Raw genomic sequence first — 25,594 nt, forward strand, 5'->3', positions numbered from 1 at the left:
TCCAGCATCCTCGGGTCACCAGCATCATCTTGTAAAGACAGATCTGCATCATCATCTCGCAAAGACGCAGATCTCCAGCATCCTCTGATCACCAGCATCATCTCGCAAAGATGCAGATCTCCAGCATTCTTGAATCGCCAGCATCATCTTGCAAAGAATTGGACCTTCAGCATCCTCGGATCATCAGCATCATCTCAAAGACTTGGATCTCCAGCATTTTCAGATCACTAGCATCATCTCTCAAAGATGCATATCTCCAGCATCCTCGGATCATCAGCATCATCTCGCAAAGACGCAGATCTCCAGCATCCTCTGATCACCACCATCATCCCGCAAAGACGCAGATCACCACCATCATCTCGCAAAGGCGCAGATCTCCAGCATCATCTCGCAAAGGCGCAGATCTCCAGCATCATCTCGCAAAGGCGCAGATCTCCAGCATCCTCGGATCACCAGCATCATCTCGCAAAGGCGCAGATCTCCAGCATCATCGGATCACCAGCATCATCTCGCAAAGGCACAGATCTCCTACATTCTCGGATCACCAGCATCATCTCGCAAAGGTGCAGATCTCCAGCATCCTCGGGTCACCAGCATCATCTCGCAGAGGCACAGGTCTCCAGCAGCATCTCGCAGAGGCAGATCTCGAGCATCCTCGGATCACCAGCATCATCTCGCAGAGGCGCAGATCTCCAGCATCATCTCGCAAAGGCGCAGATATCCAGCATCCTCGGATCGCAGATCTCCAGCATCATCTCGCAAAGGCGCAGATATCCAGCATCCTCGGATCACCAGCATCATCTCGCAAAGACGCAGATCTCCAGCATCCTCTGATCACCACCATCATCCCGCAAAGACGCAGATCACCACCATCATCTCGCAAAGGCGCAGATCTCCAGCATCATCTCGCAAAGGCGCAGATCTCCAGCATTCTCGGATCACCAGCATCATCTCGCAAAGGCGCAGATCTCCAGCATCCTCGGATCACCAGCATCATCTCGCAAAGGCGCAGATCTCCTACATCCTCGGATCACCAGCATCATCTCGCAAAGGTGCAGATCTCCAGCATCCTCGGGTCACCAGCATCATCTCGCAGAGGCGCAGATCTCCAGCAGCATCTCGCAGAGGCAGATCTCCAGCATCCTCGGATCACCAGCATCATCTCGCAGAGGCGCAGATCTCCAGCATAATCTCGCAAAGGCGCAGATCTCCAGCATCCTCGGATCACCAGCATCATCTCGCATAGACGCAGATCTCCAGTATCCTCGGGTCACCAGCATCATATTGTAAAGACAGATCTGCATCATCATCTCGCAAAGACGCAGATTTCCAGCATCCTCTGATCACCAGCATCATCTCGCAAAGATGCAGATCTCCAGCACTCTTGAATCACCAGCATCATCTTGCAAAAAATTGGACCTCCAGCATCCTCGGATCACCAGCATCATCTCAAAGACTCGGACCTCCAGCATTTTCAGATCACTAGCATCATCTCTCAAAGATGCATATCTCCAGCATCCGCGGATCATCAGCATCATCTCGCAAAGACGCACATCTCCAGCTTTCATGGATTACTAGCATCATCTTGCAAAGATCCAAATGTTCAGCATCCTTGGATCACCAGCAGCATATCCCAAAAACTCAGTCCTCCAGCATACTCGGATCATCAGTATTATCTCACAAAGACGCAGATGTTCAGCATCCTCGGATCACGAGTATCATCTCGCAGCGACGCAGATGTCCAGCATCCTCTCAAAGATGTAGATCGGCAGCATCATCTGACAAAGACTCACATGTCTAACATCTTTAGAATACCAGATTCATGACCCAAAGACGCAGGTCCCGAGCATCTTTAGATCACCAGCATCCTCGCACAAATATGCAGATCTGTAGCATCCTTTAATTATCAACTTCGTGTCCCAAAGTCCCAACACTCCAGCATCCTCGGATCACCAGCATCATCTCTGCAGATCTACAACATCCTCGTATCACCAGCATCATTTTGCAAGTTAGAATCTGATCTCCAGCATCATCTCACAAAGACGCAGATTTTCATCATCCTTATATCACCAGCATATCGCAAATCTACAGATCACCAGCATCAACTTGTAAAGATACACATCAGCATCCTTAGATTCCCAGCACAATCTCGCAAAGACACAGATCTATAGCATCTGCAAATCACCTGCAGCATTTCAGAGCTGCAGATCAACATCATATCACAGAAGCAGATCTCCAGCAGCATTTAGTAAAAATGCAGACCTTCAACATCCACAGATCACCAGCCTCATGTCGCAAAGACACAGGTCACCTACATAGTCTCGCAGAGACGCAAATCTCCAGCATCTGCAGATCACCAGCATTTTTTCCATGAAGATCTAATACTCACCTCAAAAACATGCTCTTAGAATGATTGAGATAACCTACATCATCACAGCATGACCGTATATCAAAAATAAATTGTCAACTACCGATTTGAGCCAGAAGAATCAGCTTGACTACAAAATTAAACTGTAGCATTATCTAAAGATTCGACAAACATTCGGCATATTCTTTCCTAAAGACTCGGACAAACTGTTATCAACCCGACTATTAATTCACCTGGTGCCCTGACAATCCATATTTTTCTTAGCTGCAAATACCAAACTGACCTCAACATGAAGTTCTATCTATTACAGTTCTTGGTAGACCAAACCACATGCATGGACATGGTGTGTGTCCATTCCAGCAAGGTGCCACTTTAAAGAAACTTTTCTTTCATATTGTATATTTATCATCCTTTGAAAAGAGGTGATGGGGAAAATGCAATATATGATTAATGATTTGCCTGTGGATAATGCCTTTTTTTCTTGTATTATGACTAACTTGTTCTTGTTTCTGTATTTATTGTTACAGATGTTGCCATCATTGCTTGTTAATAAATATTGAAAGCAAATAGGTTTGTACTTCTCTCTATATACTTAGTGGTTTCGTCTTGCTAGTGCTCTCGCTCTAATCTAAAAATCAAGATTATCTTTTAAAACAGTTATGAGAAAAGGTAGTTGGATTGGTTGATGGATGGTTGATAGTGAAGCAAATGCCATATTATGCTAAGTCTTGATATCAGTAGCAGGCAACTTCCAATGAAGCTAATGCCATATTATGCTAAGTCTTGATATCAGTAGCAGGCAACTTCCAATGAAGCAAATGCCATATTATGTTAAGTCTTGATATCAGTAGCAGGCAACTTCCAAGAAACTTATTTGTACAATCTTAAATAAGAAATTGATCTTAAAAAATGCAGTATATTTTCTGCAGGCTAAGGACCATGGTTTTCCTGAACAAATACCTTAAAAACAACCAGATCAAATATAATGCTGTAGTGAATGATCTCCCTTCTTCTCTAGGTACAAGGAGCTCTAACTCCACACAAGCATCCACCAGTAACTGGAACATTTTCGACTTTCCTGTTTGCAGAAATTTCTGGGCCTCACATGGAAAGACTGGAGTCACTAAAACTTGATCGTGTGATCCGTATGTCCTACGCAGACCCGAGAAAAGGTACAAAAACAAAGCCAAGATTACCTTAATGGATTGCAAAAATCCACCATTTAACCTGGAAACTCTGGTTAACGACCAACCATATGGTCTGGATAATTAGTATTAACAATGGGGTGCCTGACCTGGAACATGATCACAAGTCCCATCTTGCCATAAAATGCAGAACAAGAAACTGCCTCAGCAGGACTTATTGAATAAGAAACTGCTTCAGCAGGTCTTATTCCTCATCTGACTATTCCAGCATGCAGCAAGATATGAAAATCCAAGATTGCCTGATAAGCCATATCAATGCACATAGATGGCAACAGCAATATTATTATTGTTACTAGCTAAGCTACAACCCTACTATAGTTGGAGAAAAAAGGATGCTATAAACCCAAGGGCTCCAACAGGGGAAAAATACCCCAGTATGGAGATACATAAACTAAAGCTCCAACAGGGAAAAATAGTCCAAGAAGGAAAGGAAATAAACATATTTAGAGATCTAATGAACAATATAAAATATTGTAAGATCATCAGTAACAACATTAAAATAACTTTAATGTTATACAGTATACATTAATATACATGTCATATATAAACTATAAACAGACTTATGACAGCATGTTCAACATAAAAATCTCACTGCAAGTTTTAACTTCTGAAGTTCCACTGATTCAACTACCCGATTAGGAAGATCATTCCATAATCTGGTCACACCAGGAATATAACATCTAAAATACTGTGCAGTATATTGAGCTTTATGTTGGAGAAGGCATCACTGTTACAATTAAATGCATACCTAGAAACAATGTACACGATGGTACAGTGTATTGAGCTCTTTGTTGCAAAGGATGGTCCGAATTATGAAAAATCTTGTGCAACATGCATAAAGAACTAACTGAATGACAGTGCCAAAGATTAATATCTAAATTATAATGAATTTAATATACCACAAGTTCTCTTGTCCAACAAAATAAAATAAGAAATTCAATATACTGCAAGTTCTCTTGTCCAACAAACTAAAATGAGAAAATCCAGTGACTGAAGACCAGATAGGAGAAAAATACTCAAAGCAAGGTAAAACGAAAGAATTTAAACTTCAGTAAAATGAAAGAATGAAAACTTCAGTAAAATGAAAGAATGAAAACTTCAGTAAAATGAAAGAATGAAAACTTCAGTAAAATGAAAGAATGAAAACTTCAGTAAAATGAAAGAATGAAAACTTCAGTAAAATGAAAGAATGAAAACTTCAGTAAAATGAAAGAATGAAAACTTCAGTAAAATGAAAGAATGAAAACTTCAGTAAAATGAAAGAATGAAAACTTCAGTAAAATGAAAGAATGAAAACTTCAGTAAAATGAAAGAATGAAAACTTCTGTAAAATGAAAGAATGAAAACTTTTGTAAAATGAAAGAATGAAAACTTTTGTAAAATGAAAGAATGAAAACTTTTGTAAAATGAAAGAATGAAAACTTTTGTAAAATGAAAGAATGAAAACTTTTGTAAAATGAAAGAATGAAAACTTTTGTAAAATGAAAGAATGAAAACTTTTGTAAAATGAAAGAATGAAAACTTTTGTAAAATGAAAGAATGAAAACTTCTGTAAAATGAAAGAATGAAAAATTCAGTAAAATGAAAGAATGAAAAATTCAGTAAAATGAAAGAATGAAAAATTCAGTAAAATGAAAGAATGAAAAATTCAGTAAAATGAAAGAATGAAAAATTCAGTAAAATGAAAGAATGAAAACTTCAGTAAAATGAAAGAATGAAAACTTCAGTAAAATGAAAGAATTAAAACTTCAGAATACATTGATCACCGAAAATCTAAAATGATTTCCTTGGCAAGTAAATTTTTTGTACAATTGATGAAGAAATAGACCGAATGAGTTTCTCAAAAGTAACTGTGGAATCAAGAGCTGCAACTAAAAATGGAGTTTTTTTATGATAAAACAAAGTTTTATAAATACTTACCTGGCAGTTATATATACATAGCTAATAATCTCTATTTCGGCAGAATTTTTCTAAACATGGCAACCGCCTTGTGGTGGTTGGGTGGTAACACCCATTAAAGGGTGGTAGGAGGAATCATTCCCGTTTTCTGTTCTTCAGTTCATCTATGCCCGACCTATCTCCTGAGGGGAGGTGGGAGGCCTTCGAATGTATATATAACTGCCAGGTAAATATTCATAAAACTTTGTTTTATCATAAAAACTCCATTTTTATGAATAGAACTTACCTGGCAGTTATATATACATAGCTGATTAACACACTTGGAGGAGGGTGATAGACAGTAAACATTGTTGGGGAAACAACCAAAAAAGCTGTAGGATAAATAGACACCTTGATTCGTCCCGAATCGAGGAGAGCGAATTTCCTGACTACCAGATTGATGATCTTGAACGGGGGAAAAGCATAAGTGTCCATCCCCGTCCAATCCATCAAAAAGGCGTCTACTGCTATTGCCTCCTTGTCTGGAAGTAGGGAGCAATAGATGGGGATCCTCTTGGATAAGTTGGAGGCAAAAAGATCAATGAGGGGTCTCCCCCACAGCCTCCAGAGACTCAGACAGACCTGTTGGTTGAGGGTCCATTCTGTGGGAAGGACCTGCCCTTTCCTGCTGAGCATGTCCGCCCTCACATTCTTCTGTCCCTGAACAAACCTCGTCAGCAGGTTTATCCTGTTCTCCTTCGCCCAAAAAAGGAGCTCTCTTGCTGTCTCGAACAGAGACAGAGAGTGAGTCCCTCCTTGCTTCCTGATGTAAGCAAGAGTTGTGTTGTCTGAGTTGACCTCCACAATCTTCCCAGACACCAAGTCCTTGAAGGCCTTTAGCCCCAGAAAAATGGCCATCAGCTCCTTGTTGTTGATGTGCCATCCCAGCTGAATTCCTTCCCAATAGCCTGAGACCTCCTTGCTTCCAAGTGTTGGCCCCCAGCCTGACTCTGATGCGTCTGAAAACAACACTAGGTCTGGGTTCTTCTTGTGTAAGGAGATCCCTTCCCCTAACAAGGTTGGGTCCAGCCACCACTTCAGAAGATTCTTGACTTCTGTTAGAATGGGGAAGGAAAAGGAGTCTTCCTGCATCTTTCTGTTCCACGCCTTCGAAAGAAAGTGCTGAAGAGGCCTCAGGTGGAGTCTCCCCAGAGCGACAAACTGTTCGAGGGAGGATAGAGTCCCCAGCAAACTCATCCACTCCTTCGCTGTGCACCTCTTCTTGTCCAGGAAAGTTCTGACTTTTACAAGACACTTGGTCTGTCTTTCCTGAGAGGGAGAAGCCCGAAAAAGAACTGAATTCAGAACTATCCCCAAATAGAGAATAGTCTGATTCGGTCTGATCTGAGACTTCTCCCTGTTGATGACCAGGCCTAGATCTTGAGCCATCATAAAAGTCTTCCGTAAATCCTCCAGACATTTCTCCCTCGATCGTGAACGAATCAGCCAATCGTCCAGATAGAAGGATATCCTTATCCCCTCCTGATGCAGCCAACCTGACACATTCGCCATTATCCTGGTGAAGACTTGAGGAGCCGTGCTGAGACTGAAGCAAAGAGCTCTGAATTGGAAGCACTTGCCCTGCATTACAAATCTCAGGTACTTCCTTGAAGTCGGATGGATGGGGACATGGAAATACGCGTCCTGCAAGTCGAGGGACACCATCCAGTCCCATGGACGTACTGATGCCAGCACCAACTGAGTCGTCTCCATGGAGAACTTTGTCTTCTCCACAAAGACATTGAGAGAGCTGACATCCAGGACGGGTCTCCATCCGTCCGAGTTCTTGGGGACCAGAAACAGGCGATTGTAAAAGCCTGGGGAGGATAGATCCCGAACCGGTTCTATCGCTCCCTTGTCTAGCATTTGGTCGACAAGGTCTATTAGGGCCTTCTGTTTCCCCGGATCTGAGTACCGGGCTACTACGGCCAGCGGAGCATTTGCGAGAGGAGGTTTTTTCAGAAAGGGGATCTTGTATCCTTCCTTGATGACTGAGAGGGACCAGGTGTCCGCCCCTCTCCTCTTCCAAGACTGCCAAAAACCTGACAGTCTTGCGCCTACTGTCTGGAGGAGACGAACTTCATTTTCTGGAGCAAGGTCTGAAAGAACCCCTGGTAGATCTTGGTCCTGATTCTTGCCTTCTCCCTCTAAAATCTGGTCTTGAAGTAGTCCTGCCCCGAAAGGGCTGCTGGAATCTCCTTTCCTCCCGTTTCGAAGAAGAAGGAGGGGCTGCCAAGGGCTTACGAGCAGAACGAGATAAAAGGTCTTGGGTGGCTTTTTGGGCCAGAGAAAGCGTAATGTCATTAACCAGGGACTCGGGAAAAAGATGTTGAGAGAGGGGGGCGTAAAGAAGCTCAGACTTTTGTGCAGTGGTAACAGACCTAGAAGTAAAAGAGCAAAGCAGAGCTCTCTTCTTTAGGATCCCAGCTGAGAACAGCGCAGCCAACTCATTCGCCCCATCTCTGAGGGCCTTGTCCATACAGGACATAATACTGGTAAGGTCCCTAGATCCTTCCATCTGGTCAGTTTTCCTTGCCAGAGTCCCAAGCCACCAGTCTAGAAAACTAAAAACCTCAAAGGCTCTAAAAATATCTTTGACGAGATGATCCAGCTCCGACATCGACCACATGACCTTGGCTGAGTTGAGAGCATGCTTTCTAGCAGAGTCCACTAAGCCAGAGAAGTCACCCCTGGAGGAGGAAGGCACTCCCAGACCCAAAGGTTCCCCAGTTGCATACCACATACCCGCTTTTGAAGCAAGACGAGCTGGTGGAAACGAGAAGGAAGTCTTAACTGCTTGTCTCCGCTCCTTCATCCAGTCATCAATCTTTGTAAGAGCCTTCTTTGCGGAAATAGACAGTTTCATCTTGATGAAGGCCAACTGTTTCTTGGCCTTCTTTCTGTTAAAATTGGGACTGAGGAGATTGAGGGGCAGCAGGTTGGAATTCCTCTCCAAAAAGTTCAAGAAGGGAGCGAGAGAGAACCTTATAATCTCCCGCAGCGTCGGCAAGATTATCATCGTCATCAGAAACATCCTCGAGGTCCTGATCCACATCTGCAATATCCTTCGAACGAGAAGAAGGTTCCTTAGAACCCGACAAGGGCAAATCAAAGGCATCGTCCTGCAAAAGACGGGTTGCATCCTGGAGTCCAGCGCTAGAAGAATCCTTGGAACAAGAGGCAGTATCGTCCCGAAGAGGCAGGCTGGTATCGCCCTGGCACCGAGAACGAGAGGCAGAGTCGTTCTGATGTCAAGAGCGAAAGGCGGTATCGTCCAGGCGTCGAGAACGAGAGGCGGAATCGTCATGGCGTCGTGAACGAGAGGCGGTATCGTCAAGGCGTCGAGAACTAGGGTCGGTATCGTTGTGGCGTCGTGAACGAGAGGAGGTATCATCCTGGCGTAGAGAACGAGAGGAGGTATTGTCGTGGCGAAGCGAACGAGAGAAGGTATCGTGCTGGTATCGTGAACAGGAGGCGGTATCGTCTTGGCATCGAGAACGAGAAGCAGCATCGTTCGATAAAGTATCGTCTCGGTATCGAGAAAGAGAAACCGTATCGTCCTGGTATCGAGAATAAGTATCGCCTGGTGAAAGCACACATTCCTAATCCTGGCGTAAAGAGGGAGAAGTTTTCTTTAAAGAAGAACTCCGTTCTCTCTTAGAAGCAGACTTCTTAATAGGTAACGAGTCGTCTTTACGTCTGTCAGACTGGGCGTGAGGGCAGCTAAATGCTTGCACTAACGTAAAAAGTTGTTCCTGCATGACAGACATAAAGGATTTAGCAACATCAGCTGGGTCTTGCGGCCCCGAAGGGGAGGGCTGACGAATAACACTCATAGAAGGGGGAGGATCTTCGGCAGTAGGCTTCGGCTTCGCCCTTTTCACAGGCACTGAGTCGAAATCATCCTCCGACGGACAAGGTTCATAACTGCTAGAACCGGGAGAGAAAGAACGAGACCGTTCGTCGCGGTTCCATCTCCTCTTAGTAGGTCTTGAAGCTTCAAACTTCCATTTACGTCTGGACGAATTCGGAGAAGAAAACAACACATCCGACGACACGTCTTTCCCGTGACGGTCAAGAGCAGCCTGGGAATTGACAACAGGACTGTCTAAGGCGACGGCTGACCGAGGGTACGTACCTCTCACCCCCTTTCGGTCATCGACGTACCTTCTCCCTTGGTCCTGGGAGCTTGGTAGAGGTCTAGGCCTAGGGTAATGACAGGTTCGGTCAGTCGCCACCTCCACTGCACTAACACAAGCACTTTCACTTTCCTTACCTTTAAAGGCCTCCAGTTGTTCTTTAATGGCCTTCAACTCGGCAGCCAGGCTAGCGTACCAAGGGTCATCCGTAGATATGGATCCTGTAGGAGGTGCAGGAGTTACTAACTCAAGGGAAGGATCAACTTCCAAAGAGGAATCAATTATAGGTTCAATAGATAAATCTACACTAAGTTCGTCTTCCTTACCACTTCCTTAGACCTAGAAGCTCTCCTAACTCTATCGAGCTCTAGTTTACGCACATAGCGCTTCATAATCAACCAATCTTTCTCATCCAAAACTTTACATTCCCCGCACCTATTATTAAGGGCACAAACAAAACCCCTACAATTCGAACACACGGTGTGAGGGTCTACCGCCATTTTCGGTAGTCTCACCTTACATTCCTCATTCGCACAGACACGGTAATGACTTTTTTCACTCATAATGAAAACAGCAAAAAAGCTAAGAGATAACAAAAAACACGATCGCCAAAACCCCAAATCAGAGTACTTCACCAAAAAGCAGACTGGTACACCGAGCAGGGAAAGCGAAGAAAAACTCTTAATGACGGACCAACGTGTTGTCGATCCGGCCGGCAGAGATGAACTGAAGAACAGAAAACGGGAATGATTCCTCCTACCACCCTTTAACGGGTGTTACCACCCAACCACCACAAGGCGGTAGCCACGTTTAGAAAAATTCTGCCGGAATAGAGATTATTAGCTATGTATATATAACTGCCAGGTAAGTTCTATTCATAAAATCTTAAATTCAGAGAGCTGGCCATTGGGGATCCAGTGTCCTCAACCTACTTACAATCATACTTTCCGAGCTTTATTAGGGTTTAAACTTCATGCCCCATAATATGCATCATGCTAATTTTAGCTAGATCTCTATTAAGGAATTCAGAAGATAGAATATAGCCCTATTACTGAAAACTTGATCATTTCTACAGCTCCATCGAATGACTTCATGGGTTACCATGAATTTCTGTAGTTGACTAGTTTTCTTAACTCCTCCACATGCCTACATCCTAACCTTACAAATCTTACAGTAAGTGATTGGTTAAAAGCATACCTGAGAGTCCACTGAGATTAGATTTTATTTTGTCTGATAAGACATGACCCTGGATAAATTTGTAAACCATGACACAAATTATGTATGATTAACAGGTTTGATAAATTGCAAATCATGACACTACTTAGGTATGATTGATAGGTTTGTGCAATTGTACAAAATAAACTTTAAATTTCTAAAATATTTGTGTATCATTCCATTAACATAACCAGTTACTGTTCATCATCAACTCCTCGGTATAAAATAACTAAAATAACAAAATGACCAGATTACCCTCAAAGCTTAAATACCTGAAACTCTGATAGTTTGAGACTATTGCTAAACCTACCCATAACAGTAAAATGAATTTTCCTCTATGTTAATATAACTAACATTTCTCCATATATAAGATAACTACACCAATTCACAACTATATTTGTTTCTCAAATTAAGATAAATGTGAAGTACATGACTGGTACAGTACTGTCAATCAATTCTTTTAATTCAAGAGCTAATATTACAATCAATTCAATGCCCCTATCTAATTCCGGTTAGATGGAAGCAACAAACGGCAAAAAATTTCAACAGCTACATAAAACGGAAGCAGATTGAAACAGCCAAATACACAGCTGGATTGGAAAACTGTTAGCAAACTTGCAAAATATGATTGAAAGACGAGGTACCCTACCACAGGTTATAAAGACCAACCAACATTATAAGTGACTGATGAAGAGTCCCAGCATTAAATATTACCTACAAAAATGAAGAACAGAATACGTAACATCACTAACGGAACCTAATTTTATTTTTTACTTCAAACTGTCAGACAGGGGTAATTTGAGTAACTGTAAAATGGTTGTGTTAAATCTTAAACAAAATAAAAAGAATTGAATGAGAAGTACCACTAACCCAGTCTGTAAAAATTAATTTTCACTAATAGGCTAAGAAGGTAATACTGTACAATAAAAAAAAAATATTTGAAATAACCATGAATAAGCAGAAGCTTTTGTAAACAATTATGATTTTTCCTAATCATAACGCACGATCTAAGTTAGCACAATATCACGATTCACTTACTTGTGGCCACAACAGCACAAAGAATTGATTAAATCGTGGATAGTTTGCTCGCCTTCATCATTGAAGATACCACTTGAAGGTTCTTCAGTACATTCATTGATAAATTTCATCAAGTCAGTTGTTGGAAATCCTTTCCTATAGTATTTCTGAAAATGACAAATATCAAAAATATTTAGTTTTCCTTTAAATTTAATGCAGAAAATTTTTATTTTCTGTTATTAGACATGGCCTGATACATTTTTTCCCTTGTAGCATTAAAGTATAGGCTATTCTGTAACTGCAATCAAGTGCAATATAAGATTAAATCATTTCATTATTTGGTTAGACCATGGAACTTATATAAATCATAGATATTTTAGTTTAACGTTACTTTCAAAAATACATTTCTTTTTAAAAAATAAACTAATTTTCACTATTATTAGCAAAAATTCTCCCAAATATAAAATATACAATCAATTCATTATAAAAATAACATGAAACTACCATCTACAGCATATAATTTTGTTTATTTATTTAACTATAATGTAATGTTAAATTTGTCAAATCTTATTCAACATTGCTTTAAGTAGCATAGAACAATATGATTTTTTTTTGCAAAGTATAATAATTTAGCCTCACTAATAATTACTCTAAATATTAATGATACAACTGGTATGTTGGGAAGAGGAGTTTTACAAAATACTCCTTACTTTGATAGTTTCATAGGCATCCATGATGATGGCAATGAAGAGACTTAATATGACGTAAATGAAGAGAGAGATGAAACTGTAGAGGTAGATGCGCGAAAACCACCACACAACTGGATCCTTCCCGGACGTCGACGAAAACGTTGCAAACATGTCGTCACCATTGATAAGACTGTACAAACATTCCATTGTTGATGAAAACGATCGAAACTGTAGAGAAAATTTATAAAATAGATAATTGTAAGGAGAACGTAAATTATATAGTGGCATAAACTTGATCATGTAAACAAATAAAATTAACCTTCATAAAAATTAGAGGCAAAAAATTTTTACTTGCCTAATATAAGTATAAAATAAGTAATTATCAACTAGATTACTAGGTGATTCCCTCGCCCTGGTTGGTCCAAGCTTTGGGTGCTGGGAGGAATGAGGATGGGGGGTGGGGAGATGTAGGGGTAGAGAGGGGGGATGTTGAAGGAGAGGTCTAATTAGTGAGGGATCTACGGTCGTGGTTCAATCCTGCCCCAGTTTTCTATACCGACACTCAAAGAATGAGTGAGCTAGGTTTATTCCTGGTGTTCCATGCATATCTCTTTTTTTTTCTCTGGTATATTCAGCAATAACTATGCCTTAGAAATGGTGCTAGAGGAGCATTTCACTGGGCGACACAGGTCGAGCCCAGAAAAGAAATCATCAACTAGATTACTAGGTGATATGAGTAAAAATATGTAGAATTTTGTTTTATAGGTGGAAACCATTACCTACAATAACTTAAGTTTTAGTATGAAGTGGGCAACCTCATATATATTTAGTAACCCGATCTTAAAGCAACTATCACTGGAGTAAGGGACATGCAAACCTCGTGGATTGGAGGAGTAATCTTGGCAAAAGGTTTTAATTATAAGATTAAACAGATCATTGGAACAAATAACTGAATATTTACACAAGAAAGCAATTGAATTTAAAGAAATTAGGTCAACAGAGAGTATGGTGGCATTTTAGCACTATGGTATAATGGGTAAAAATTTTGCGGCTGGACACTCAAGTAAAACTTAAAAGTAGGAGAGCACGATGGAGAATGGAGCAAAGTAACGCCTAATAAGAGGACACATTGTGAAGTACACTGGCAGCATAAATCTACTTTACAGTGATTGTAGTAATCAAAAAGGTATTTTAGCTAAACTGTCCTACTTTCAGCCTACCTAAGTAAATAAGTTGTGTTGAAAAAGACACGCTAGATTTGTAAATGTGGCCTAGAAGATTGAGTGTTAGGTGACAAAGGAATATTGTCCTTATCGTTAATCCTTTGCAGTTTTACCAATCAGCAAGTTTTAAGATATAACCAGGCGGACACGAGTCTTTATAGTTTATATATGACATATTTGTTTTTGACGTTGTTAATAGTTTATTTATGACATATTTGTTTTTGACGTTGTTGATAGTTTATATATGACATATCTGTTTTGACGTTACTTTTTTTAGAATGATTTATTGTTAATTTGTTCTCATCATTTATTTATTTCCTTATTTCCTTTCCTCACTGGGCTATTTTTCCCTATTGGAGCCCCTGGGCTTATAGCATCTTGCTTTTCCAACTAAGATTGTAGCTTGGCTATTAATAATAATAATAATAATAATAATAATAATAATAATAATAATAACCTTCACTGATTGCTAGGATAGCAACCCTACCATTAATGTTTGGTCTTTAAGTTTACTTAGCAACCAGGATAATATAAGCCCAAGGGCTTCAATAGAAAAAAATAACCAAGTGAGTTAAGGAAATGAAGAGATAACCTACAAAATAAATTAATAATAAATGAAATATTTTAAGAACAGTAACATTAAAATTATCTTTCATTTATAAACTATTAGGAGTGACTTATGTCAGCCTGTTCAGCAACAAAATTTGCTTTCATGTTTAAACTTTTGAAGTTCCACCGATTCAACAGCTCAATTAGGAAGATCATTCCACAATTTGGTCATGGCTGAAAGAAAACTTCTAGAATACTATGTAGAATTGCACATTATGATAGAGAAGGCATGACTATTAGAATTAACTGAATACCTAGTATTACGAACAGGATAGTACCGTTTGGGAAGATCTGAATGCAAAGAATAGTCAGTTATGAAAAATCTTATGCAACACACATAAAAAACTAACAATGCTAGTTAGTCAGGAATAAGAAGTTGCATAGAACGTAAGTTCTTGTCCATCAAATGAAAATCAAGAGTCAGCAGCTGAAGACCAGACAGGAGAGCAATACTCAAATCAGGAAAAAATTAAAGAATTATTACACTTTCAGAATAGACTGATCACTAAAATTCTTAAAAATATTTTCTCAATAAACCGGTTTTTTGTAAAATGGAAGAAACAGGCCGATTGTGTTCCTCAAAAGTGAATTTGCAAATCCAGAATAACACAAAATTTCAAAAGAGTTTTACAGAGTTAAAGAAACATTATCAATGCTAATACCTTAAATGTTGAGGAGCCACTGTCCTTGACTTTATTACAATCATGCTTTGAGTTTTGTTTAAGTTTAATTTCATGCCACATAATTTGCACCATGCTTTAATATTAGCTATATCTGTATTAAGGGATTCAGCAACCTCAGAAATACATTCAGATAGAATAAGCAAAGAGTAACATCATCTGCATAGGCAACGAGCTTGTTTTCTAGGGCAAACCAAGTATCATATGCATAAAGTATGAAAAGTAATCGGTTAAGAACACTACCCTGAGGTATCACATTTCTAAACTAACTATTGAGCCCATAAACAACAACAATTTGCAATCTATTACTCAAAAATTCAATAAAGATGTTAAAAAAGACTTGGCCACTACCAACTGTTTGAGTATGAAAACAAGGGTCTCATGATTAACATGGTCAATGGCAGCACTAAAATCAAGGCTAATCATATTAACTTCCTTACCACAATCAAGGGATTTATGTACAGCATTGGAGATTGTAAGAAGCACAGCACAAGCTCCAAAATACCACAATCAATGGATTTATGTACAGCATTGGAGATTGTAAGAAGCAAAGCACAAGCTCCAAGACCTTTATAAAAGCCTGATTGCTAACTAGGGAACAGATGATTACATTCAGCATATATATTTAGAAGTTTTGCCAAAAGATAATAAAAAAAACTTTACAAATATGGGAGATACGGAAATTGGGTGGTAATCAGCTAATCAGCTACAACAAACAGACATAAATTATGAAGTAACATTACCAATTCAACAAGGGCTACAAGATCCTCTTCTTGCTAACTTGCAGAAAATGATGGATAACTTGAGGAGCTAAAAATCACGTCTAAATAAAACCAAAAGAAAAATACCATTTGGGTCTCCAACTCCATAAGCATCAATATCCATCATCAACTGTGTTTTAATTTCACAAGAGCAAAAAGCTAAACTAGATAGTTTAGCCTCGGGAAAACAGGAATGAGAAAAATCAAATTTCTCATTACTGCTCTATGCCAATCCAACTTCATAAACTGTAATTTCTCAGTGTCAATCCAAATTCATGAATCAAATGGAAAATAATTTTCAAAGAATACCACTTCCATAAAAAAGATTAATTCCAATTTCCTGAATATGACGCTATTCATGAAGATTCATAAAGCCATGTACCGTTGGTAGTCAAAGAATGGTGTTGGATATTTAGAAATCCAAATGAAACTTAAATAGCTAGGTTACCTGTTTTCTTTAAAGATTGAATAGATTTAGTTAAGACTTTGAGATTAAATTTTAAAAAGCTAAAGGAAATACAGTGGAACCTCTACACACGAACGTATCTACATCCGAATTTTCCAACATCCGAAGTAAAATTCGAGCAAATTTTTTACCCTACACCCGAATTTTATTTCGACACACAAAGTAAGAAATTTTCGTCGTACCGGTTGTATGGTTGTATCCGAAATTTTCTACACGCGAAGTACAATTCGAACACGTTCCTACTCTACACCCGAATGTTTTTTTCGATACCCGAAGTAAACAATACTCGTACTCGTAGTCGGTGCTCATTGCACCTGAAGTGTTTTTTATTTCCGGCGATAGAAGGCAGCACTTCGACCTCGGAGGGGCCCTCAATTAGCGCGGCTTGGGTCAGTCCTCTGCTCGTCAGCTTCTTGCGGTTGTGCTCTGTGCGTTCAGCTCTGAAAACTTTAAATCATTCATTCGGTTTTAATCGTGATTTTTTACGTGCATCCTTTAACGGTAATTTACGTAAAGTATAGGTCCTAAAAAGCTTAGTTTTGCCAGTGGTAGTGGTAGTGGTGAGAAAAGGAAGAAGGAAATGCTTTCTTTAGAAGTTAAGCAGGAAATTATTGAAAAACATGAGCGTGGCGTCCGCATGAGTGAAATTGCTAAATAGTATGGCCGTAATATGTCGACGATCTCGACAATCCTTAAACAAAAGGAAGCTATTAAAGTAGTGAAACCTTCTAAGGGGATCACCATAATTTGTAAAAGCCATAGCCCTATCATAGAAGAGATGGAACGAGGATCAAGGACAGAGAGATCGTTGGCGACACCATCACCGAGTGTCATTTGCGAGAAGGCGCACACCATCTTTACGGACTTGAAGGAGGAGAGCTCTGGGGGTGATGCTGGGGAGAGTTCAACCGAGCCTTCCTCAGATGATTTCAAGGCATCTCGTGGCTGGTTCGAGAAATTTAAGAAACGGTCCGGGATTCATTCAATTGTTTGCCATGGAGAGGCTGCTAGTGCGGACACAAAGGCTGCAGCTGACTTTGTCAAGCACTTCGAAAAGATCGTGCAGGAAGAAGGCTACGTAGAGCAGCAAGTGTTCAACTGTGATGAAACCAGGCTGTTTTGGAAGATGCTGAGTCGAACCTACATCACCGCCGAAGAGAAGAAATTGCCTGGGTATAAGCCAATGAAGGATCGGTTGACTCTTGCCCTATGTGCCAACGCTAGCGGGGACTTTAAAAGTCAAGCCCTTACTGGTTTACCATTCAGAGAACCCTAGGGCCTTTAAGGCACACAACGTCGATAAGGATCAGCTTCATGTTTTCTGGCGATCCAACTCGAAGGCCTGGGTCACTAGGCAATTCTTTGTGCAATGGGTTAACCAAGTTTTCAGCCCTTCTGTGAAGAAGTATCTTCATGAACAGAAATTGCCTTTAAAGTGCCTGCTATGCCTTGACAATGCACCCGCTCACCCCCCCGGACTTGAAGATGATATCTTCATAAAGGTGCTGTATCTTCCACCGAATACCACCTCTATCCTCCAGCCCATGGACCAGCCAAGTCATCTCTAATTTTAAGAAGCTGTACACCAAGCACTTATTTAAGCACTGCTTTAATGTCACGCAAAGCACCAACTTAACTTTGCGTGAATTTTGGAGGAGCCACTTCAACATCGTGCACTGCTTGAAGGTCATAGATCAGGCTTGGGTGGGATTAACTCGACGGACCCTCAATTCTACCTGGAAGAAGCTGAGGCCTGATGCAGTTTCTTCCCGAGATTTCGAAGGTTTTGACCCCGAACCTGATCCCGTGGTGGGTGCAGCGGAAGCCGTAGAGGAAACTGCCTCCCTTGGCAAGTCCATGGGTCTGGAGGTCGACGCAGATGACGTTACGGAACTCGTCGCCGAACATCACGACGAACTTACCACGGATGAGCTCAAGGAACTCCATGCTATGTCTGAGCACATGAGTGATGACGAGGAGGTAGAACATGAGTTGGGTTCGGCGCATATAAAAGAGGTGTTAGGAAAATATCAAGACGTGGTCGACTTCATCGACAAATACCATCAAAAGAAATTGCAGGTTTGTCGTGTAGTTTTGCAGTTCGATGATGTTTGCCTAACTCACTTTCGAAACATTCTGAAAAGCCGTACCAAGCAATTATCTATCGATAATTTCTTTAAAAAACTGCGAAGCAAACTCGTGATGAAGAGGATGTAAGTGATTCGAAGAAAACGGCAAAGAGTGAAGCGGAAGAAAGTGAAACAAAGAATACGGAAAAGAGTGAAGCGAAAGAAATTCAGTCAATTTTAAGTGTAGAGAGTGAAAGTGATTAAAATTACGTAATCATCAAAAAGAGAAAAAGAAAATGTAAAAAAAAATATAAAATATGAAAATAAAAAAAAATGAGCTAAGTTCACTTAGTGTAAGTTAGAATAAGTTACGGTAGTGTACATTTATCGTAGTTAACCTCTCTACCTCCTCACCGCCCATCTGTCTCCTCTCTGCGTAGCAAGACTAACAACACCTGCGCTGGAGTTTCTGAGGTAAAGCGACGCTAAAAACCAGTTTCTTATTTATCATTTTTTGCTACCACGGATTAATCCTATTTCAATGTATTCTTATGGGAAAATTCGTTTCGACATCCGAACATTTTCTACATCCGAAGCTGATTCTGGAACGGATTAAATTCGTATGTAGAGGTTCCACTGTACATTGTCCTGTGCTGTGAGATTGCATTAGACTATTTAGTTTTCACACTCTTTTTAAATGGTCACATTTCCTATTGGCAAAAAAAGAAAAAAAACTGCAATTGGAAGGTAGACAAAATACAAGAAACCACCTTGAATAGTTCCTATGCCTTAACAAATTGTCAACACTTGGAGGCTAAGACTTTTAGTCCAAGAGCTCCAGCCAAAAGACATGCTCTAGCCAATCATAAATGAACAAGCAAACTATAACAGGTAATGACCAATTCAGTCATATACTTCAAGATGGAAAAAGAAGCGCTTGTCCCCGATTTGTTAACAATACCAAACATAAAAGCTTCTTCTTTGCCTTCAGTTTATCCCATTTCACAAATAAAATTAGACCCCGCCTGATATGTGAAGTTTTAACTTCAAACAAAAAGTCAAGGTTATCTTAACTGGACTGAGGAACAGGCAAATCCACCTCACGGTACAAATATATTTTAGATGCTAGCAGCGAGCTCATTGCAACACATTACCGCCAGTTAAGCACAATTTCATACACTGCTCCAAATATGTGAGCAGCTGGAGGAAATGTCTTACTATCTAAAATCTCTGAGATTGTCTATGAAAGCTGTGATTAGGGACCCACACAGCCTAAGATTTTATGGTCATTAATTTGACTCAACTTATTCTTTAAATGTAAAAATTTGTAATGCAGTGCATAGTTTTTGATAAACATACTTGAAAAAAATTCACAAATTTGTTTATCTATTTCATGGTGCATGGTGTCTCTAACCCCTACACTGGCAAATCCAATACATTAATTCCCAATGGTTTGAACAAATGATCACAGCTTGGAAATAAAAATCAAGAAACCAGCCTTAACATTAAAATCCCATATCCTAAATTATAAAACCCAAAGTGGAAGAAAAAAGGATTGCCAGAATTACCCAAATAAGAGGTAAGGAAGTGTGGAGTCCAAAATAGGAACCCAGCAGCTGTAGAATTCCTATACAATCAACTAAGTAAATAATTACAGGTACAGGTATTTGGTTGTAAACAGATAGGCAATTCACTGTTTACGAGAGATGACCAAAGTTTCCAAACCATGCCATTCTTCTCCCCTTTCCCTATGTGACGTATAACTGCAATATACATCGACAGAGGTCCGATTTTAAATTGAATTCTCACCTGTTGATTCTTAAGGTGTGAAATTATTTAAAGAAAAGGTTTGTACTTAAGAAATTAAATCTATTTAAAAACTATTTCATTCATAAACCATGTTGCTAAACCACATACTGTACCTTGAGATGATACGGTCCAAGAACCAACCAACCACATAAGCTGTAGCCAGCAAAGACCATTAATATGCATATTGAGAAACGAAGCACGTTGGGGATGCACTTTTTGACAGTTAGAATCAGAACCTGTGGAAAAACAAGCCAGAATAAATTATCTTAATTTTCTATACGTCTAGAAAAAAAAATATTTTGGAAAAAAAAAAATATTTTAAACATAAAAATCATAAAGCAGATGAATATGTCAGATCAAACATTACAATAATACAAAAAATATACATACATAGGCTACATACATATACCAAGGCACTTACCCCAATTTTGGGGGATAGCTGATATCAGCAAATGAAAAAAAAAAAAAAAAGGGAATCTCTCCTCTCTATGTTCCTATACAGAAAATATATTCAATATATAAATCATGGTACACAAATCCAGACTATTTGATGAATTCTATGATTTTGAGAATACCAAGTGGTAGATTAAAGCTTTCTGGGAACACACTGTCTTCCCAGCTATTTCCTGCACTTTTCATCTTTTGCAAGTATGTATAAGAAAGGATACTAACAGAGTAAATTGATTTAGGAAAAGAAGTGCAAGAAATTATATATATAACTATGTTCTTATCCATTGAACCTTCTTTAGTAACCCTGAAGGATCACATATGAAAAATTTAAGCAAATTCCTATCATTCCAATTAACCTTTAATACCAATAACAGTAATTATATATAAATATATCAATAAATTATAAAATCCTATTACTAAATATCAATAACTAAATATAACAAACTACAAAACACTCCAATACAGTAAGATGATTATGTGCAGAGAAAATGAACAGAGCTTCATGAACTTTCATTAATCTAAGAGCCAAAGTTTTCCACAACAAACATCTAAAATTGACCTCAAAAGTCCAAGTATATAAAGCAGTAGTATAACTGCTCTCCTCTATGGTGCAGAGACCTAACTCTACTGAAGCCATCTCAAGCAATGGGAACATTTTCATATTTCCTATTTGCAGAAAAGTACGGGCAACACCTAGAAAGATCAGATTCCAAATACAAGGATTCTGGAATAAAGATGCAAAAGCATAGTGGCCATGCTAGCCAATCGCCAATTACGTTTGTTTGGTTACGTGCTATATATGCCTGACAAATATCTCTCTAACCAAATTTTATTGGGATAAGGAAAAGAAATCCCACTGAAGACCTAGTGACCACAAGGAGAGATACAATGACAGCCAAATCAACCTTAAAAAGTCAAAATGTCAACCAACCTGGAAACTCTTGCTAATAACCATTTGGTCTAAAGAAGTAGTACTAATGAGGGGGTAACTACCCGAGTAGGAGGGCACACCGTATCTTGTCCTAAAAAGAAAGCAGTGGCATGGCAGGCAACAAGTCCTTGTAGGAATATAGGGTCGTTTGACAGGTCCAACATATAAAAAGGTGTGCAAATCCAAGATTCACATAGACAGTGGCAACAGTAGCACCACATCTGAGAACTCATCATACACCAAGGATCAATGAACGTTGTTGGCAGTTACAGTATATTAATATAATTGACAAGTGAAATCTTTAAAAAAATATCTATAAGAACTGTAAACGTTTTAAAATCGCAAGGATAACATGTTTTGCATATTACTTACATTGTAAGTTTTGAAGAATCCCAGATAGCGTAACAATCCAAACCAAACTAGCATGTTTCCAACTCCTAAAAACAAGGAGCAAACATTCCAAGTGTCCAGAAATCCTTCATAGCTCTGAAACAAAAAAAAATTAGTTTACACTACACAACTGCTCAATACTACAACAAAATTTAGTCTTTTATAAACCCAATTATAAATTAGCATAAAATCATTGCAAGAAAATTCCCAAAACACTTCATCCCACATTAAAAAAATAAAGTTAATTGTCAGCTGGCCAGCAACAGAGGATGTGCATCATGGATACTTTAGTTCCTCCAAGGTAAGTACCTCAATTTTAATCGAGTTATCATCAACAGATTAAAAGGTGCAAATTTCAATTAAGAATACTATAATGTGATTGCAGGAAAAATAAATTTGAATTTTGAAAAATATTTGCAATAGATTCACAACACGACATTATAGTACCCAAGACCTATCCCCAATTTTAATAAGGGTTTAACTTGCTAAAGAACCTCCAAAGTTGGGATTGGAAGGAAGAATCTATCTAAATTTCAGAGATTGGTACAAACGATGGCACAGCTTTAAACTAAAGAAATTATAGGATCACATCTGTAATGCTGTATTCCTTGAGAATTACTTAGAAGTTAATAAATGCAATTACAACTCCACAACGTACAATTGAAAGAAATATAGAGGTAACTAACTCCAGGATGTAAAAAAAAAAAAAAAAAAAAAAAAAAAAACAGCAGCTGATGAACAAAAAACTATCTGCTAATATAGAACTCAAGTACATACCACAATGCTCACTGCTATTGAAGGTCTTTATAATAGAAAAACCAGGGTCTGTATGTCACAAATGTATATACAGTAACAAAAGAAAAAAAAAAAAGTATTGAACAAGTGGACAACTGGGCAATCATCTTGCTTTGCATAGTACAACCATTTGATATATCACCTTATTAACTCAAAAATAAATGTGAACCAATGAGAAACATGATTTCTATACTTAACATTATGGATATCTTGTAGTAAAACAAAGCTTAGAGGGGACACCTTGACAGTGTTTCCTAGCAGATAGAGACCACTATTACACTGACTTGGCACACTTGTCTTAGAATTTAAGGTACAGCAGCCTAAAACATGCACTAGTTGTGTATTCATAATGTCAAACATCCATATCCATATACCAAAGGCACTTCCCCCAATTTTGGGGGGTAGCCGACATCAACAAGAACAAAACAAAAAAGGGGACCTCTACTCTCTATGTTCCTCCAGCCTAACCAGGGACTCAGCCGAGTTCAGCTGGTACTGCTAGGGTGCCACAGCCCAACCTCCCACATTTCCACCACAGATGAAGCTTCATACTGCTGAGTCCCCTACTGCTGCTGCTACCTCCGCGGTCATCTAAGGCACCGGAGGAAGCAGCAGGGCCTACCGGAACTGCGTCACAATCGCTCGCCATTCATTCCTATTTCTAGCACGCTCTCTTGCCTCTCTCACATCTATCCTCCTATCACCCAGAGCTTTCTTCACACCATCCATCCACCCAAACCTTGGCCTTCCTCTTGTACTTCTCCCATCAACTCTTGCATTCATCACCTTCTTTAGCAGACAGCCATTCTCCATTCTCTCAACATGGCCAAACCACCTCAACACATTCATATCCACTCTAGCCGCTAACTCATTTCTTACACCCGTTCTCACCCTCACCACCTCGTTCCTGACCCTATCTACTCGAGATACACCAGCCATACTCCTCAGACACTTCATCTCAAACACATTCAATTTCTGTCTCTCCATCACTTTCATTCCCCACAACTCCGATCCATACATCACAGTTGGTACAATCACTTTCTCATATAGAACTCTCTTTACATTCATGCCCAACCCTCTATTTTTTACTACTCCCTTAACTGCCCCCAACACTTTGCAACCTTCATTCACTCTCTGACGTACATCTGCTTCCACTCCACCATTTGCTGCAACAACAGACCCCAAGTACTTAAACTGATCCACCTCCTCAAGTAACTCTCCATTCAACATGACATTCAACCTTGCACCACCTTCCCTTCTCGTACATCTCATAACCTTACTCTTACCCACATTAACTCTCAACTTCCTTCTCTCACACACCCTTCCAAATTCTGTCACTAGTCGGTCAAGCTTCTCTTCTGTGTCTGCTACCAGTACAGTATCATCCGCAAACAACAACTGATTTACCTCCCATTCATGATCATTCTCGTCTACCAGTTTTAATCCTCGTCCAAGCACTCGAGCATTCACCTCTCTCACCACTCCATCAACATACAAGTTAAACAACCACGGCGACATCACACATCCCTGTCTCAGCCCCACTCTCACCGGAAACCAATCTCTCACTTCATTTCCTATTCTAACACATGCTTTACTACCTTTGTAGAAACTTTTCACTGCTTGCAACAACCTTCCACCAACTCCATATAACCTCATCACATTTCACATTGCTTCCCTATCAACTCTATCATATGCTTTCTCCAGATCCATAAACGCAACATACACCTCCTTACCTTTTGCTAAATATTTCTCGCATATCTGCCTAACTGTAAAAATCTGATTCATACAACCCCTACCTCTTCTAAAACCCCCCTGTACTTCCCAGATTGCATTCTCTGTTTTATCCTTAATCCTATTAATCAGTACTCTACCATACACTTTTCCAACTACACTCAACAAACTAATACCTCTTGAATTACAACACTCATGCACATCTCCCTTACCCTTATATAGTGGTACAATACATGCACAGACCCAATCTACTGGTACCATTGACAACACAAAACACACATTAAACAATCTCACCAACCATTCAATTACAGTCACACCCCCTTCCTTCAACATCTCAGCTTTCACACCATCCATACCAGATGCTTTTCCTACTCTCGTTTCATCTAGTGCTCTCCTCACTTCCTCTATTGTAATCTCTCTCTCATTCTCATCTCCCATCACTGGCACCTCAACACCTGGAACAGCAATTATCTCTGCCTCCCTATTATCCTCAACATTCAGCAAACTTTCAAAATATTCCGCCCACCTTTTCCTTGCCTCCTCTCCTTTTAACAACCTTCCATTTCCATCTTTCACTGTCTCTTCAATTCTTGTGCCGGCCTTTCTTACTCTCTTCACTTCTTTCCAAAACTTCTTCTTATTCTCTTCATATGACTGACCCAGTCCCTGACCCCACCTCAGGTCAGCTGCCCTCTTTGCCTCACGTACCTTGCGCTTTACTTCCACCTTTTTCTCTCTATATTTTTCATACTTCTCTATACTATTACCCTGCAGCCATTCTTCAAAAGCCCTCTTTTTCTCTTCCACTTTTACCTTCACTCCTTCATTCCACCATTCACTGCCCTTCCTCATGCTGCCTCCAACAACCTTCTTGCCACATACATCACTTGCAATCCCAACAAAATTTTCTTTTGCTAACTTCCACTCCTCCTCTAAATTACCAGTTTCTCTTACTCTCACCTCGTCATATGCCATTTTCAACCTTTCCTGATATTTACTTTTTACCCCAGGTTTTATTAGCTCTTCAACCCTCACTAGCTCCCTTTTACATCCACCTACTCTATTCCCCCACTCTTTTGCTACAACCAATTTTCCTTCCACCAAAAAAT

General features: G+C 39.6%; 1 protein-coding gene across 7 annotated transcripts in view; it reads right to left on the bottom strand.

Annotated features, from left to right (window-relative positions):
- LOC137641423 (mucolipin-3-like) overlaps positions 1–25,594 on the bottom strand; it is a 120,017-nt gene that overhangs the window by 12,687 nt on the left and 81,736 nt on the right. For all 7 annotated transcript variants that reach the window (XM_068373954.1, XM_068373959.1, XM_068373958.1 and 4 more), the window contains 4 exons: positions 21,942–22,055; positions 20,302–20,424; positions 12,593–12,799; positions 11,904–12,049 (listed from right to left, as the gene is read on the bottom strand). In XM_068373954.1, the coding sequence (XP_068230055.1) occupies positions 11,904–12,049; positions 12,593–12,799; positions 20,302–20,424; positions 21,942–22,055 (590 nt within the window). The remainder of the gene's footprint in view (positions 1–11,903; positions 12,050–12,592; positions 12,800–20,301; positions 20,425–21,941; positions 22,056–25,594) is intronic.

Source organism: Palaemon carinicauda, chromosome 5 (assembly GCF_036898095.1).
Source record: "Palaemon carinicauda isolate YSFRI2023 chromosome 5, ASM3689809v2, whole genome shotgun sequence".
Lineage (NCBI taxonomy): Eukaryota > Metazoa > Arthropoda > Malacostraca > Decapoda > Palaemonidae > Palaemon > Palaemon carinicauda.